The sequence below is a fragment of the Festucalex cinctus genome, chromosome 2 (assembly GCF_051991245.1).
Source record: "Festucalex cinctus isolate MCC-2025b chromosome 2, RoL_Fcin_1.0, whole genome shotgun sequence".
Taxonomy (NCBI): Eukaryota; Metazoa; Chordata; class Actinopteri; order Syngnathiformes; family Syngnathidae; genus Festucalex; species Festucalex cinctus.
Genome location: NC_135412.1, coordinates 38735516 through 38751696, shown reverse-complemented (window position 1 = coordinate 38751696; position 16181 = coordinate 38735516). Strand labels below are relative to the sequence as shown.

Below are 16181 nucleotides of genomic sequence, written 5' to 3'. Positions count from 1 at the left end.
AGGGACAAGTTAATGATTGTTCAGCCTTGTTTAGCAGCAAATCAGATCTGTAAATGGGTAGAAAAGAAGTAATCTGGGACTGAAATTGCCCTAGAAAGATTTCTTTTTCTTTCTTTTTTTTTTTTTTTTTTTAGTCACTAGGCTCTAGGGAACAGAAACCATGCAGGCACATACAAAACATGCAGACAACACCATGAAAAAACGGGCCCACATTGAGGTGCAGACATGGAATCCTAATTCACATTCTGTGTCAATGTTGAAAATGTTCAAATATCAAATTCAAATATAGGCTACAAACACACAAACGATTTTCAAATTAAATTCTGGCTAAGACCAATGACCTGCACTTGGTGAGTGTGTGTCGAGCCACCCTAGCATTGATTTTGGATTGTTGACAACAGGGATTGTTCAGACAATGAGGTCATCTGAATCTTAACTTCATAAATATGTAAAGACACATTTTTACTATCTGGGGTTGTTAAAGGTGTGTAAACACTGAAGGAGAGAAGCAAAGGAGGAGCTCGGAACCAGGGGGGGGCGGTGGGGGGTTCAGGCAGAGCTCGACTGACAGAGAATACTAACTTCCATCTTGTGTCAGCTCAGCCTGACGAAGAGGAGGGCGGCTGCGGCGCTTGGACAGAACAAAAAATGCTGTCAGTCATTGAAGAACAGCAGTGTCTCAGCAGACGTCTCACACACAGAGGAGTGTCAGATCATGAAACTGGAGCAAAATTCATCCACGTTCTGACATCCAGACATAACTTTTGAAGAATGCAAATTACCTTTCTGTGTTCTAGTAAGACCCAATACATGAGCCCTTTAATTACAAAGATAAGCAAGAGAGGTGAACAAGGATGATCAATGGAAATTTGATCAGCACCAAACTCTACATAGTATTTCACCTGCCAGGACAGGGGGCGAGGAAGTTTAAGGTGCATCATTTGTTGAAAAATGTAGATAAATGTGTCATATGGAATGGATTATATGATGGAATATGATATTAAAGGATCAGAATATACTGGTAACAGAGTAATAAAATATATATTTTTTAATAGCGCTTATCACTCGGGTTGCAGTTGCAGGTACGTGAGCTGGAGCCTAGCTCATACTTTGTGTAAGAGGTGGCTACACCCTGAACTGGTGTCCAGTATTTGCGGGAAAATATAAAGTAAATTGCGATAACATGCATCATATTAGTTGTCTGTTATTTTCACTGCAGCATGAATGTGCTGTTGGAGGACTTGTCAATCAAAACTGTGCGTTCTTACCTTAAATTTGTAGAGGCAGACTTTTTAAGATGCGGCTTCTTGTATTTAATCTCATACCTCGTGTATCTCTACTTTATGTTGTGTCGATAAACTCCTGTTGTTGTTTTTTTTTTAGAACAATGAAAGAAACCGTCTTAGTTGACCCATGTTGCGTGTTTACTCTTTAACGCGTGGGAGTGAACGGCATCACCCGAGCAAGCTTCCAAGCGTGGTTCGGGTGACGTTCGCACGCCTACCGTGTCCGTTGATGTGGTTCTCCGTGTGTCCATGTCCAGTGTGTCTGGTGGAGACGCACATCCCCACGTAGTGTAAAGTCCCCAGCAGCAACCTGAAGGCTCCCATCGCGCTTCTTCTCGTGTCTGTGTCTTCTTCTCCTGCTCACATGGGGCGGAGGTTCTCCCAATGTTCTTCTCTCCACCTCCTGATGCGTTAAATCCACGGGGATGGGACAGGGGATTGTCGTGGCGTCAAAGTGGACGTGGGTGAGAGACACGAAGCGGCCGCAACCTTCCTCAGGAAGCAGCTGAGCTCACCCGGGTGGGAATGACTGACTCGTCTCCGCCTGCGCGCGCTCGGCTCTATTTGCTGCGGAAGGAGACGTCACTGCGGTGCTGGGGCTTACTAAGAGGGGGGCGTCAGCATTCATTATTATTAAGGAGAATTAATTACTTACCTTAGTGGTGGTGGGAAATTACGAAATACAAATATTGGAGTCGAGTGAGGTTCACTTAAAAAAATTGTAGGCTTCTTTGAACCACCTAATTTTGCTTTTAAATTACTGAAGATCGTTAGCACTTTACAGTTTGTCACAGGTAAAATATTTCTGATTGTGTGCACGTTTAATATATATTTGATTGTAAAAAAAAAAGTATTCCTTTTAATTCCCTACATGAAGGCCCAATAAATATACTATAGGCCCTATATAATTTTTATTTAGTCTATAGAGTAGACTATTTTGACTTTTGCACTTGGTTGATAACCCTCCTTCTCTTTTGACCAAACTTGTCCTTTATTATTATTATTATCATTATTATTATTATTACTTTCTTCATCCTTCCAGTGAAATAAGAGTTTAATTTGTTCCATGACACTGGTAACTCAGAACGCCGTACTGTATCCCAATTAATAGCTCATTTAAACAAATCAAAATGCCATTAATCCATTAAAGTATTCACAAAAAACACGTTTTTGTAATATATATTTTAATGAGGAAAAACAGTAGGCCTATTGTCGAAACATACAGGAATGAAAACATTTTCTGTTTATGTTGAAAAAAATAAAATAAAATGCTAATGCAAAAAATGTAACCCCTTTTGTCACACTTTTTGCTTCAATTCAATGATCATTATGCTGCTCCATCTGGTGTGTGCGCCTTGGCCACCTGGGGGAAGTATAATAGACATATGGGCTGTAGTAGGGGTGTGCTCAAAATATCGATATGGCAATATATCGTTGCGAGCCTCATTACAATACACGTATCGATACGGAGGCGTCAGAATCGATATTGCTCGTTAACTTTAAATAGGCAGTCAACGTTTGCCTTTGCAGCTTGCATTATACCTAAAAAATAAAAACCATAAGCGTCTTTGAAGTTAATTGCCTTCAATTAATGCAAAAATAGCTCACCAGTGATTGGATAATGTCTTGCTAAGAAAATTTAAAGCAGAGGAAGAATATCGACATTTATTTACTTATAAACTTAACATGGCACGTGTCAATGTACCAATTTTCCTATATTTTGTTTAAAAAAACTAAATAGAATGTGTTACATGAAAAAAAAATGCTGTTTTTATTTCCCCAAATATTTCAAATAAGCACATTTTAGAGCTGTAATTTTAATACGTTGATATTTTTATTCATATCGGCTCATGCTTATTAATAATTTACCCGGTGTGTCTGTGAAAACTGCTCCTTGCTCTGCAGTATGTAAATATTTAGAACAGGCATGCCGCTTGGTGGTAAACCAGAAGAGCTACTAACAAAAACATTTTTGTCATCCAGCATAATAAACATATCCTTTAGGTATACATATGACTGTTATTATAAAATGCAAGTAAATGAATGTGAAATATCGGGATACGTATCACCTTGAAGATCAAGTATTGGGATACATATGTATCGCGATATGTATCGTATCGTCACTCCTGTATCGTGATACGTATTGTTTGTTGGTTTAGTTTGACCGTAAAAATCAACTGGAAATGGAAATACTTTGAAGCTTCTGTAGTTAACAATTGCTCATCTATACCAAAGTGAGTTGTTCTCCAACCCCTGTGGATGACTTCACAGTACAGAAACATTTGCACTAAAGTAAATGTGCAGCAAAAATGTACGAACGCTGAAAGAGCTTACACTAATGCAATGGTGCATCACCAGTTTAATTGTGATTCAAGTACAGTACTGTGAATGTTCATAAAGTTGCCGACATAAAACTGCTCATAAATGTGAGAGTGCTGAGGGGTGGGGGAATCTTCAGTGCCGATTTTCCTCGTCGCTGTCCATGGTGCTGAAACATAAATTCAACTATGGAGCCACTTGCGTGCACATCTAGCGAGGGGTGGGGGTTGTGATGTGAGCCAAATGGGCCACAAAAAGGGGGGGGTGGGGGTGGGGGGGGCGACCTTACCACTCAATAAATATGATGCAATACTGTATGCAACATTATGCAATAAAGGCAACTCACAGTCAATACAGAGCATATTACACTCATAAAGCTGATGGATCAAAAGTCACCCAAATTGGGTGAAATTGCAAACACCCGCTTTGGGTTGAGGATATGACCCAGCACGTTAGGTGAAGAATTTGATCTAAAAACTTGGGGTAATAATAATAATAAATAAGAATAATAATAATAAATAATAATAATAATAAATAATAGTACCAACACACCCATTTTCCGTGGGAGGGCCATCCACCCTGACTGGGAAATAAACACCCAATCCCTGTGTCACAAGTCAGCATTGGTACCCACTGAGCCAATCAGCCACCACTGCCAACATTTCCCAAGAATGTTTCATTTACTTCAAATTCAGTACACACAAAAAATGGCAACCAGCTTCAGCCCGCCCAAATGCAATCTTGAGCCCACCAGCCCAATCTTTCAGCCCTTTATTTAGCTGGATCAAAATAATCAATGAACTTGGTAACCCAATCTGCTCAAAATCCACAGCTACTCAGAAAAAATGGCATTTCCAGTGTGTAAACAAGGTATTAATCCTCTATCCACCTTCTTTCTTCTGTTGGCATTTGGCTCCGCAACAGCAACTCGGCTTTCCTAAATCGTTTTTGAGGGAATTGGAATTTGTAGTTTAAGACAACAATGCAACATGAAATGAAATCATAGAGGAAAACCGTTTTCGGGATTGGTGGTGTTCAGGTCTGCGCTTTAAATCCTATCTTGTGACTCCGCAGGACCCTTTTCCTTGTCGGAGTCTCGCTAAAAAGAAAGGAGGCCAACAGTGTCTCGGCATTGCACCGCGTTTGCACTCAGCCATTTGGAAACACAATTATTCGCCCTCCCCTCAGCTGTGAAATTGCTGTTGAACACGATGCAGTCGTAATCACTGATAAAGAGATGCACGATTGCCTCCTCTGCCAATACAATATGCAAATCGCGTCCTTTTGTTCTACCCATGTTTTACTGTTAGTTTTTTCCCTCATGTATGCAAGGATAGCAGAGTATAATCACTGCACAATAAGAACTCATGGCTCAGAGGGGAAAAAAAAAAAAAAAGACCATGTAACCACTAGGTAGTTGACACATGCAACATACAAAGATTCTAATAAAGTAGTTCAGTCTTAGTGTCATATTCTCTCATGTTATTAAGTCAGAAAAGGCGAGAATACGCCCCTAGGAGCAGTGGATGTGCTAAAACACAAAAAGGAGGATCATGACTGCCTTTTAAAATGACATTTTAGTCCTCTGTGCAAAACAGCAGCAGGTCTTGTGGTTCCTATTAGTGCAAGCTTAATAAGAATCCTTGACAAAGTCAGACTCACTGTGACATTCCTCAAATAAAGCAAACACGCTCTCAGGATTTTATGAACAAATGTTTTATTAGAAAATATTTCCATCTTAAATCCAAAGATTTTTTTTTATTTTTAACAGTAGTTTTACTTTAGGACTCCCACAGTAGATTTGATTGCCAGACACAGAATTTTTTTTTTTGTTCTGCTAAATTTGCTTAGCACCTCATGTTATGCATATTTTGGCCTGGCTGATAGAAGATAGAAAGGTTTTGACTGTAGAGGCACTTTAAACACAAATGGAATCCATGTCGAAAGCAGATGTGTCACAGAAAAACAGATAAATGCAATTCATCATGGCCACAAGTGATCCCAATACAACAAAATTTGTGTCGTGCCTATGAAAGAAAAACCACATTAAAAGTTTTCTAAAAGGTCCATGATCCGCTTGCGTTCTGCTTCTTTGAACTCCTCGCTCTTGCCATCGCCGATGCTTTCTGCGTACTCTGCAAATGAAACACAGGCAGGTGAGAGGCTTCATAAAGTGACAGCTTGAGGATGATGACAGCCATACATTCATGACATTGACGTCCGCAGGAAAGATTGAAGAAACAAAACATTTTTTTTAGTTGTTTTGCTTGTACACCAAGGAAAAAATAAAGCACACAGAATACTATTTTCAGAAACAGGAGTTGTTTGAGGGAAGGATTAAGCCCAACTGCATTCAAATATGTATGCATGTATTGGCTGGTGGTGTTAAGGTTGTTAAAACATTTCACAGCTGTATATGTAAAACAAGCGTTCTTATCACAGGAGCTAAAAACAGAACATGCTCTGAAACAAGTCCTCTTGGGGATGAAGGGTGATGGTGCAGATGTCCTCCATTGTGTGTGACTGCTGCTGAAGAAAAACGGGAGGTTGCAGCAGCTGCAGCCTCAGTGGGGTCTCCGCGATTGTCTGAGGCGGGAATTATACATCACGCCCCGAACGAACAAATTCAATTTAAAAAAAAGACAGAGCAAAAAGAATTAAGAGAACTTTACTTGAAGACTTAGCAGCTTTTGTGAGACAAACAGCATGTTGTCATGACAACTCAGTAGGATTTTATATAGACTTGTAGAATATTTGAAGGCTTATCAGTCAGGGGATACGTGAATGTGCAAAGAAGTTGACTCAATGACAGAAGAGTTAAGTGGACTAATAAAAGTGCCAACTAAATAAAAAGGTAAAAAAACAACTGCATCTTTCACTGGAGGTTTCTTCAGCTATAAATAAACAACATGTCCATCAGCCTTGTAGACACATTTGTTGACTCTTCATTTTTTTCTTAGAACCTTTTCCTTAGGTCGCTAGGCCTCTGTTCTGTTGCCATGACAACTTGCCAGGGAACAACACTATTACAAAGGTCAGGGATTTGGACTGATGCGTCTATGCTAGCAAATAAACTAGTGTTTTTTTTTTTTTTTTTTTTGTTTTATCAATTGGGTGTCCTGCAAATGTCACAAATCAACTGAAGAAATCTGACACCAGTAAATTAAGAGGAAACGTTTCATCTATCATCCATGTTGTTTATTTTGAGAAGAGCAGAGGTGAGCTGAAGTTGGGCAAGTAAAATATTACAACACAGAAAGGACACCTTGACACGAGTTGCCAGCTTATTTTTGGAACTACGTTTATTAAACCATTTGGTGGGATTTTATCCTTTCCAACTACATTCATCCATAATGGTAAAAGAGCATTACTATAGTGATGGCAATGCAAAGTGCTCTCAGGCCACTTAAGCCTGGTTCACACGGCAAGATTTTAAAATTGTCGGCCGATTTCCAATCTTTGACAGACACCACACGTGAAGAGAAAAAAATCACGGGAGTTCCAGTTTTGAACGTACCGTGCGTGGTGTGCGGCCACACTGCACAATCAACACACTCCACACGAGCCGAGTTCATTCAAGAATGTGACGGGATCTTGCAAAACCTCTCGAGATTAAACGTGGCTTCCGAGTCGTCAACATGATTCGATCCTGGTTTTCAGCCGAAAAAGCGGCATAAAAAGAAAAGGTGTTGTTTAAAGGAGCATAAATGGGCACTGGCGAGACATCGCTTGCCCTCGGCTCGGTGCTGGCGGCGCGCGTTGGCGTTCCACCCGGAGACCACGTTTATTTGTCGAGAATGTGTGTGCGTGTATTAAAAAAAATATATATATACAAATAATAATAATAAAAAAAAAAAAAAAAGCGTGTAATAGCGCGAGCACGGACCTTCTGCTGCGTAATGACTGTTTTGATTTTGGATTTCCCACCGGCTTCCTCGCTGGCTCGCTTTCTGATTGGCTGCACGTCACTGTCAATCTGCTGCGCGGAGCAAAATCGGGCCAAAAAATCCAACATGTTGGATATGCCCGATTTCAAGTCGGGGGTCCTTCCGAGCGCCGATATCGGGAGGCGCTATGTGTGGTAACAAGACACATGGCAGGATTATCTGTGAAGATTATCGCTTGCGTCGCGGCACGTCCTTACGATTGTCGGGAGGGGAAATTCGGGGCTAAAATCGGGCCAATTCTCCTGCCGTGTGAACCAGGCATTAGTAAAATAGGGCCAAGTCAAGAAGGCAAATAATAAGGCAAGCTTGTGTTTCTGCAACGAAACCCTCAAGCCGAATTTAATTCTCTCTCCATCATATCACAATTATGTGTGAGGGCATATTTCATTGTTTTATAAGAAAGAGTAACTTTTTTTTTTTTTTTTTTTTTTTTTTTACACACACAAGTAAAAGTTAACTCTTTTACTGCCACACGTTATCAAAAAACAACCCCCAATGCCAGAGGATTTCGAGCATTTTAACTAATTTTTCGAAGCAAACAGAATATTGTTCTTTTGCTACATATACAACATGGGTACCACATGAAAGATCACATTCCATTCTTTCATTAGAAAAAAGTATATTTCTACCTTATTACGTTCTTTAGTAATCACCTTTTCAAAATAGGTAATTTGAGTGACACTGAGTGAAAATTGAAAAGAAAAGATAAATTTTTTCCACAACAGTGACTTTGATAATATTTTTTGTTTAGTGACGTTTCCTTCAAATTAGATTTAATGTTACAAAGGCTTTTATCATTCACGTCAGCCTTGAAAACGTTTTATTTCTTCAGATTGCATCATGATTCATTGTAATTCGCAGCTCTAGTTAGGGCCCGACCAGCTACCATTGCGAGGTTAAATAAACCTGAGTTGAGTTCAGTAATTCCATACACCGCCAGGCCATTGAAAAAAAGATACAATGCTGCCATCTGCTGGCCATAGTTAGTGTGTGTTTTTGAGTTCACAACTCATTGAGTGCGCTGCACTTGGATGTTGCACTGACCACTGATATATTAAAATAAATAAATAAATAAATAAATAAATTTTAACAAGTAGTTGACGTCACTAAACGTTTATGGCGGCATACATCGTGATTTTACTAAACGTTATTAAACGCTTTTGGCGGTCAAAGAGTTAAGAATGTTCAAAGGTTGTCTGTACAGTTACTAAAAGTATTGCGAGGGAAATGCAGGGCTTGTTATTTTAACAAGTGATTAATCTGTCAATTATTTTGTCAATTAAACGATGAAGCAGTTTAAAAAAAATTTTTTTCCGTCCCTTTACTCTAAAACAGGATGTAATTTCTCACCTACAGTGCAGAAAATGCATAAATAGAAATTAATTATGATTCAGGTACTGGTTGTAATCCGTACATGTTGGAAAATGAACAAAAATGTTGACCATTGTTTTCCAAAGTAAAAGCCGGTGTCTTATTTTGAAAAACACAACAATAATCAATCTTGCTTTCATGGACGACAATAGAACTCTATTATCATTGAGCCTTTTCTAAGAGAAAACCTTGCCTTGCTCTCATTTAGTGATACATATATATTGTTCCTGTCAGGTTTGATCATATAAATGGAATCAAGTACATATGCAAGTTAGTAATTTAGGCAGATTGACTCAAGAAAAAAAACCAAAAAAAAACAGCCTTAATGCAAAGATGCAATCAGAGTCAAACGCAACACATTTCCCCACACAATGACGATTGGAGCGTCGCCATGCTGTTTGGCAGCGGCACGCGTGACGGATGGCTCTATCTAGCCTGCTACACGCTCCAGGGCCAGAGGGGGTGTGAGTGGAGCCTCTTCAGCTTTATCACACAATGATATAGGAACGACAGATGACACGCTGAAAAAAACAAACATCGCTGCTGGCTTGCGTTTCTCTTTTACACACTGCAGTCTGTTGAGCGGTGAACTGAGAATCGTCGCCATTGTGGCAGTACGGGAAGAAGACAAGTCACTTTTTGTTAAACAAAGCTTGGCGTCTTCGCAGTCTGGTTTCTATGACCTTACATATTTGACCGAGTGGTTTCGCCCACTTGACTGACCAATCTGACTGACTCTTGTAAATAATTATCAATGGTTTAGAAGACTTTAAGTGCTTATTTTCCCTCTAATAAAAGTAGTGTGTCGGAGGAGACAAATCCTGATGAGTCTGACTCTTTTTGTGAGAAAATAGTCAGCATGGAAATAAGGAAGGAAATTCAATTTTCAGAATGAGTGGCGGCCCGAGTTTACCTGGCTGAATGAATTCAGGGAGAGGGATTCAATCAACTAAATCTGCTGTCGATACTGACTACACGCGGTGAACACAAAACTTGCTGCTAATGCTGCCAACAGTAACTAGTTTAGCGCATTTGTTGTCCAAGAATTTATCAGTAATGGAGTGAAAATAAGTGGAAATGTGAATATTTACTTTGCAAGGCACCCCAAAATTTTCTACTTGGGTCCTAACAATTATAAATTACGGACCACTGAGTTACTAGCTTTAAAAAATAGAAAGAAAAAAAAGAAAGTTCATCTGGCCCTAGTGGGTGCTTGTGGTCAGACAAAACACTAACAAGCTGGTTAATATGTTGCGCAGCATCAGTACAAACTAATAAAGTACTACAGTCAATAAAATAATAAAAAAGAAAAAGAAAATAAAGTTTGATTAAAGTGACAGTGTGTAATATTTATCGGCATCTTTTGGTGACCTAATCATTCAATTTATAAACCTACTATTGATTTCAATAATATGCAAAGAAAAATACGTTCTATCACACCAACGTACATTTTTAAAATATATATAATCGTAGGTCTAATAATCACTAATTGTATTACATGGCTGGAGCCTCACCTTACAAGAGGCTGACATGTTTCGCCGCCATCTTCCTGCTATGGATGCCCATAGGACAACTTCGCAAACGCAATTAGCGTCTAGCTTCTCCCGCTATCCGCTAGCTACTCCTGCTAAATCCGACCCTCTCTGGCTTTCGGTGTCGCTCGTCGGGCTTCACACGGGCTGCCAATTCACCGTCGTTGGCCGAGATGCTCGTTCGCTCACGCGAAATAGGAATTGGTGTTTGACTTGCGAAGTGTGGTCTCTCTGAGCCACCGTAGTGTGTGTGCTTCGAAATGCATGCACTTTGGCTGCATTCTGTGATATAGCGACATCTCGTGGTCACTTGTTACACATTGTCACGTCATTTATTCACCTGACTATGCTAAATGTATTACAGTGGACAGACAATGAAATGAAGATTAACTTGGTCAATACAACTAGAAAAATCTGCCATAATGTAGATGATTGAATGACTACTGACTGAGCACAATGAATGACTCACCCCGAATGATGTGGCGCACGACTTTGACTGAGCCTCCTCTTAAGTTGAGAATTTGATGAACTCTCTGTTGTAGCTAAATTCAGACAGATAAAACATGTGTAAAAATACAACGGAAGGTAAAGATTAGAACAAAAGGTGGCACTGAAATTCAACTAAGAGGAAACTTGAGATACTTGAGCCAAATTCAAAGTGGCAAGACTGCCTCTTAAATAAAGGCTAATTTCAATAAGGCTAGAAAACAAGCATGAAAAGAGTTAAATAATTCTTGGTCTTGGTATCACAGACATGTCATTTAGACACCTGTGAACTGTTCTGAAAAGTGTAAACAATGCATAATAGCAGTTTTTTAAACAAATTCATGTATTCTTACCACTTAAATACATGGAATTAGCTTGATAAAAGTGTAAGTGGAAAATTCAATACAGTACAGCAGAGATTACAGGCTTCATAAGTCTGAGATATGGTCTATTTAACCTACCAAAAAAAAAAAAAAAAAAAAAAAAGGTTTTCTTTTTCCACAGGAAAACACAGCCAAGCCTATCTGACGATGTTTGTACCTGTGATAGTCCCGAGTTGCTGATCTCCACCATTATGTAGCAGATGGACTGAAGAACAAACAGTCCTGCATCGAGTCGACGGAGGTAAAATTCATCCTCCATGTGGTCATCGAGGATTTCGCCTCGGCGAACCATCTCCTAAATGAACACACGCAGACATCAATTAGTCAGCCTTTAATTGAATCCATCATTCTAGACAGGGTAAAGGGATTGTACAGAATAGATCCTCTTTCCAAATTAAAAAAAAATCCCTAGACTAGATGAGCAGTTGACTTCCATTGGCGAACAATGACAAACCAGTAGGCATGAATACACAACAGCATCCAGAGAGACGCCAACAAGGCAAACAAATCACAATTCTCTGCCTTCTATTGTTCTCTCAACACAAGAAACCACCTAAATACAAAAAGCTACACAGAAAAACTGCAGTGTTTTAATTGAAGTGCTGTTTTGCAGCTCTCCCACAAATCCATTTTCATCACTGACCAGACACACTAATCAATTGATTTCACTGCTAAACAGCACACGAGTCAGTACACACTCACACATAGACACACTTGCATAGTTATCCATCTTAACAAGCCCGTCAGTGTGCCAATAACACGGTGCTGCCAATACACACACAGGCAACATTAATCACCATTAGTGATTAAGTAGCAGACGGGACGGGGAGAGGGGAATTGGTGTGTGAGCCACTGGAGCGCCACGCAAACAATCCATTTTTACCTCTGTAAGTAGAGAGAGAGAGAGAGAGTGAAAATAAACGTAAAGTGCCTTTCTAGTCCTGCATAATATAGACATGATGTCTTGGCTGTTATTCACATTAACAATAAATGCTAAAGATGTATGAAAACAGTGGCTGGTGAGTGTGCACCGTGCACAGAAAGCCAGATATTTTATAGTCAACAGAGAATGGCTTTTTTTTTTCCTCTGTGAAAACAACTTAACAAGGCAAACACAGTAAATCAGGAAAAAGGGCAACTTTTCAAAGCTTTCCTGATGAAAACAAATAGCCTCCAGTGAGGAGCTTAATAGCGCCACATGTGACATTTGCATCCCTCGGATTTAATCGGCCTTGCCTTAAAGATCGATGACAGTGCACAACCCAATTATGGCTTTGCAGTTCAGCTCATTAACACGACTCAATCAATTGCTGAAAGCGCAAGAGAAATATTCGTTGAAGGCATAAACAAGAATGAAAGACAACATATCTAACATCAAAGTCACATTCTAAATGTGGGCATCATCTTACCAGCTCTCCCATGCACTTAATGTTCATTTTAAAGCAACTTATAGCTGATGTACACTGTTTACAAGTCATTAGCATATTGTCTAGTTGGCAGAAAACAACATTATACATACTGCACAAATGTAGCTAGTAGGGGTGTGAATTGCCTAGTACCTGACGATTCGATTCGTATCACGATTCACAGGTCACGATTCGATTCGATACCGATTAATCCCGATACGAATTTATAAGTCGATTGTTGCGATTTTTTTTCATTCAAATTTAGAAAATACTAATCAGTAAGCTTGTAGAGTGTAAGATTTATATGAAAATGTATTATTTATTTATCTTAAATTTCAGTCTTATAGAGGTTGTAATCTGTTTCATGTTTGAACAGCATTAAAATAAAATATTAAGGCTTAATGTTCCGTTCATATAACATTCTTCCATGCTCAAGGTGTGAATCCTAAAAAAATAAATAAATAAATAAAAATAAAAATAAAAATAAAAATAAAAAATAAAAATAAAAATAAAAATCGATTCTGCCGATTATTGAATCGATTCGAGAATCGCGCGATGTAGTATCGCGATATATCGCCGAATCGATTTTTTTTTTTTTAACACCCCTAGTAGCTAGTGTAGCTTCATACAGAGGCATGTAGTGGTGGGATGTTATATTCCCTCCATCAGGAGTCGGTGCCGCCCTACAAAAAAGCCACAGTGCGGGTACTACATCTCCCAGCATGCCTTTCAGTTCTAACAGGTGTAGCTGCTTAAGCCCCCTGACTAAAGCAGGCCTGGAGCAATGGAGAAAAAGAGAAATAAAGTAGCAGTCACACAAGGATTAGGTGGCTAAAAAGAGTTGGAGAAAGTACTTTTTTGATTTTTAAGAAAATACTTTTGGTGAAAATTTACTTTTTTGTGGATCCATGTGACTCATTGGTATTTTTGTGTTATTAATCCAAGCAATAGCACTGTTTTTGTATTTTTTGTGAAACCCATAAGTGACTGCTTAGTTCTGAACAATGCCACATCGCCAGAAGGGATGAAAACTTGTGTACCGTAATCACATTAACTTAGTTGTTTATTTTTACATCACCTCTCGTGTACAGATTATATGTCAAACTAAACGGTGGAAAAAGTTTAGAAATTACATAAATTGGTATCATTTTTAGATAACAAAAACTTGACAATGAAAAGGCTGGTGTAGACTTTTTATCCACTGTCCCTGTTGTTTTCTATATTTTTTTCTATAGTTTTCTATCATTTTGCTTGAGAATTTATAAGCACTAGTCCTGTGCTGTCACATCTTCTGTGATACCCTAAAGAAAAATTTATGCGATGGTGTCAGCGTTTAGCAAAACCCCAATTTGGACTGTATGTGTGTGGCAAGCTAAATTCTTTATTATGCTTGAGAGAAAAAACAAGAGGTTACATAACCTCAATAAAGACCCAGATACAGAGCCTGATTAAAAAAAAAAATATTTCAGCTGCTTTCACACTGGATTCCCAGTAAATTCACATTAAAGATTTATTGCAGAACTCACCAAAGTGGGACTTTGCGAATATTCTCATTCAATCAGATCACATTAATGTTCTGCTTGTCTTTAAAGACGTCTCACCTCTCATCTGAGAAGGCTTCATCGGTTCATGCAACAAGGCTTGATTAGGACTCCACCAGTCTTGTTGCATGAACTGAAGCAGCCTGCTTGGAGAGGTGAAATGTCTTCTAATAAGACAACCAGAACAGTCCAGTTGTGATCGATTTAATGCCCTGACTATGTCTGATTGGTGTTGTTGTGGATTACCCCATACAAATAATGACATACATGCGTGGTAATGTCAGCGTGACAGAGACAATTGTTTTCAGCACAAATAGACGTAGGCACGCAAGTATTACTTCACGCTGTGTTTATGGCTGGTGGCGTTGTGCCTTTGTTATGTTGGAAGCCAGCAAAATCCCTGCTTCACCGATTACGATACCAAGTACAGATACCACAATTATGTTTGACATATAACACCCTCCACCCCAAAACAATGGTAAATCATTTTAAAACAAAACTTATATATCTCAATACAACATTTTCTTTAAAATGCCATGCAATTAATGGCGATGTTCCATTCTTTCAATTTCAAATTTCTAGTTCCTGATCGTACAAGAGCCACAAGAGTATTGATACCTTGAAATAAGGCTGGGTATCGGTCCGATACAGATACATGGTATCAGCACTCGCCCATCCATAGTTGTGAGCCCCCTTACACACGGGCCATGAATAGGAAACAAGTTGCTCCATGTTCTATCTTAGCTTAGGGGTGGGATGGGCTGAGCATCTTTCTGCACTGGCAAAAGGTTGATCGTGTAATATTAGCCCACCATATCTATAACCCAAATTTCAGTGCTGGTTGAGCCCAGAATTGGTGCTGCATAAATGTCTTTGGTCACAACTGCTCTATGTATGGATCTGATGGCTCACGGGTTTTAGGTTAGAAGGGGAGGTATTAAAAATCATTTTAATTTCATTTTAAACTCTTGCTTCACGTGATATAAATTGTGATAAACGAGTAAAATTATTTATATAAGTGATTCCTCCTGAAGTAGACATCCCTCGCTGCCATCTGCAGTTGAGTAAGTAAACACACCCCCAACCCCCCTTCCACTTGCAGAAACACAGTAGCCTACTGTAGTTCAGTCAGGGAAAGGGCAAGGTACATTAAACGTAAAGCAAAGAAAGTAGGGAAAGTAGCTTTAAGATTAAAATGATGGAAAAATACTGATGGCAGAAGGACCGTACCTCCATGGCAGAAAACTAAGCAGCTTATTTAGGGGTGGGTGATGGGCCTGCTGTCTGGAAGTTTTGCTTTGCTATCCTCAGAGAAACCAGTGGACGTCATGCTGCAAAGAAATCCATTTTGTTTAGCGCTTAAAAACAGGCTTACGGGGGTAAAGGTGCAACAGAGAGATAAAATGGAGCAGCGGGAGCCTCACAATTCAGCCGAGGGGATGGACATACTGTACCTGGCTAGGATGGCGTCTTTAAAACAAGTCATAGAGACGTCAGCATTTTCTCACTTTTTTTTTTTTTTTCCCCCTCTGGAGCTCTACCAGTAGAATTGAGTTCTATGTGTGCATCAAGATAACATTTAGCTTGAATTAAGAATTTCATACTCGATATTATTTATTTATTTTTTTACATTTCTGCCTGTCTGTTTTTGTTTTTTTAAATAAATTCAAAGGTTACATTTTTTTTTTCTACCCATACAGAGGAGTGATATGTTGATACGCCGTATCATTTAAGTATTTCGAGGCCGGGCCAAGGGTCCTCTTTTTTTGGTAACAAAAATATGGTCACCCGAGTATGTCCATCCATCCATCCATTTTCTTGACCGCTTATTCCTCACAAGGGTCGCGGGGGCTGCTGGCGCCTATCTCAGCTGGCTCTGGGCAGTAGGCGGGGGACACCCTGGCCTGGTT

The 16181-nt window shown here is 39.3% G+C and overlaps 2 protein-coding genes across 3 annotated transcripts in view; both read right to left on the bottom strand.

Annotated features, from left to right (window-relative positions):
- Positions 1-1859, bottom strand: part of vstm2la (V-set and transmembrane domain containing 2 like a) — a 44236-nt gene extending 42377 nt beyond the window's left edge. The window contains exons 1-2 of one of the 2 annotated variants that reach the window (XM_077515008.1): positions 1505-1859; positions 583-631 (exon numbers count right to left, since the gene is read on the bottom strand). In XM_077515008.1, the coding sequence (XP_077371134.1) occupies positions 583-631; positions 1505-1537 (82 nt within the window). In that variant the 5' untranslated portion in view covers positions 1538-1859. The remainder of the gene's footprint in view (positions 1-582; positions 632-1504) is intronic. The other variant, XM_077515007.1, reaches the window with a different exon arrangement.
- Positions 1860-5305: 3446 nt separating this feature from the next.
- The window catches only part of ctnnbl1 (catenin, beta like 1), a 36865-nt gene continuing 25989 nt past the window's right edge, over positions 5306-16181 (bottom strand). Inside the window, exons 14-16 of the mRNA XM_077515005.1 lie at positions 11482-11619; positions 10925-10997; positions 5306-5740 (exon numbers count right to left, since the gene is read on the bottom strand). Of these exons, the coding sequence (XP_077371131.1) occupies positions 5652-5740; positions 10925-10997; positions 11482-11619 (300 nt within the window). The 3' untranslated portion in view covers positions 5306-5651. The remainder of the gene's footprint in view (positions 5741-10924; positions 10998-11481; positions 11620-16181) is intronic.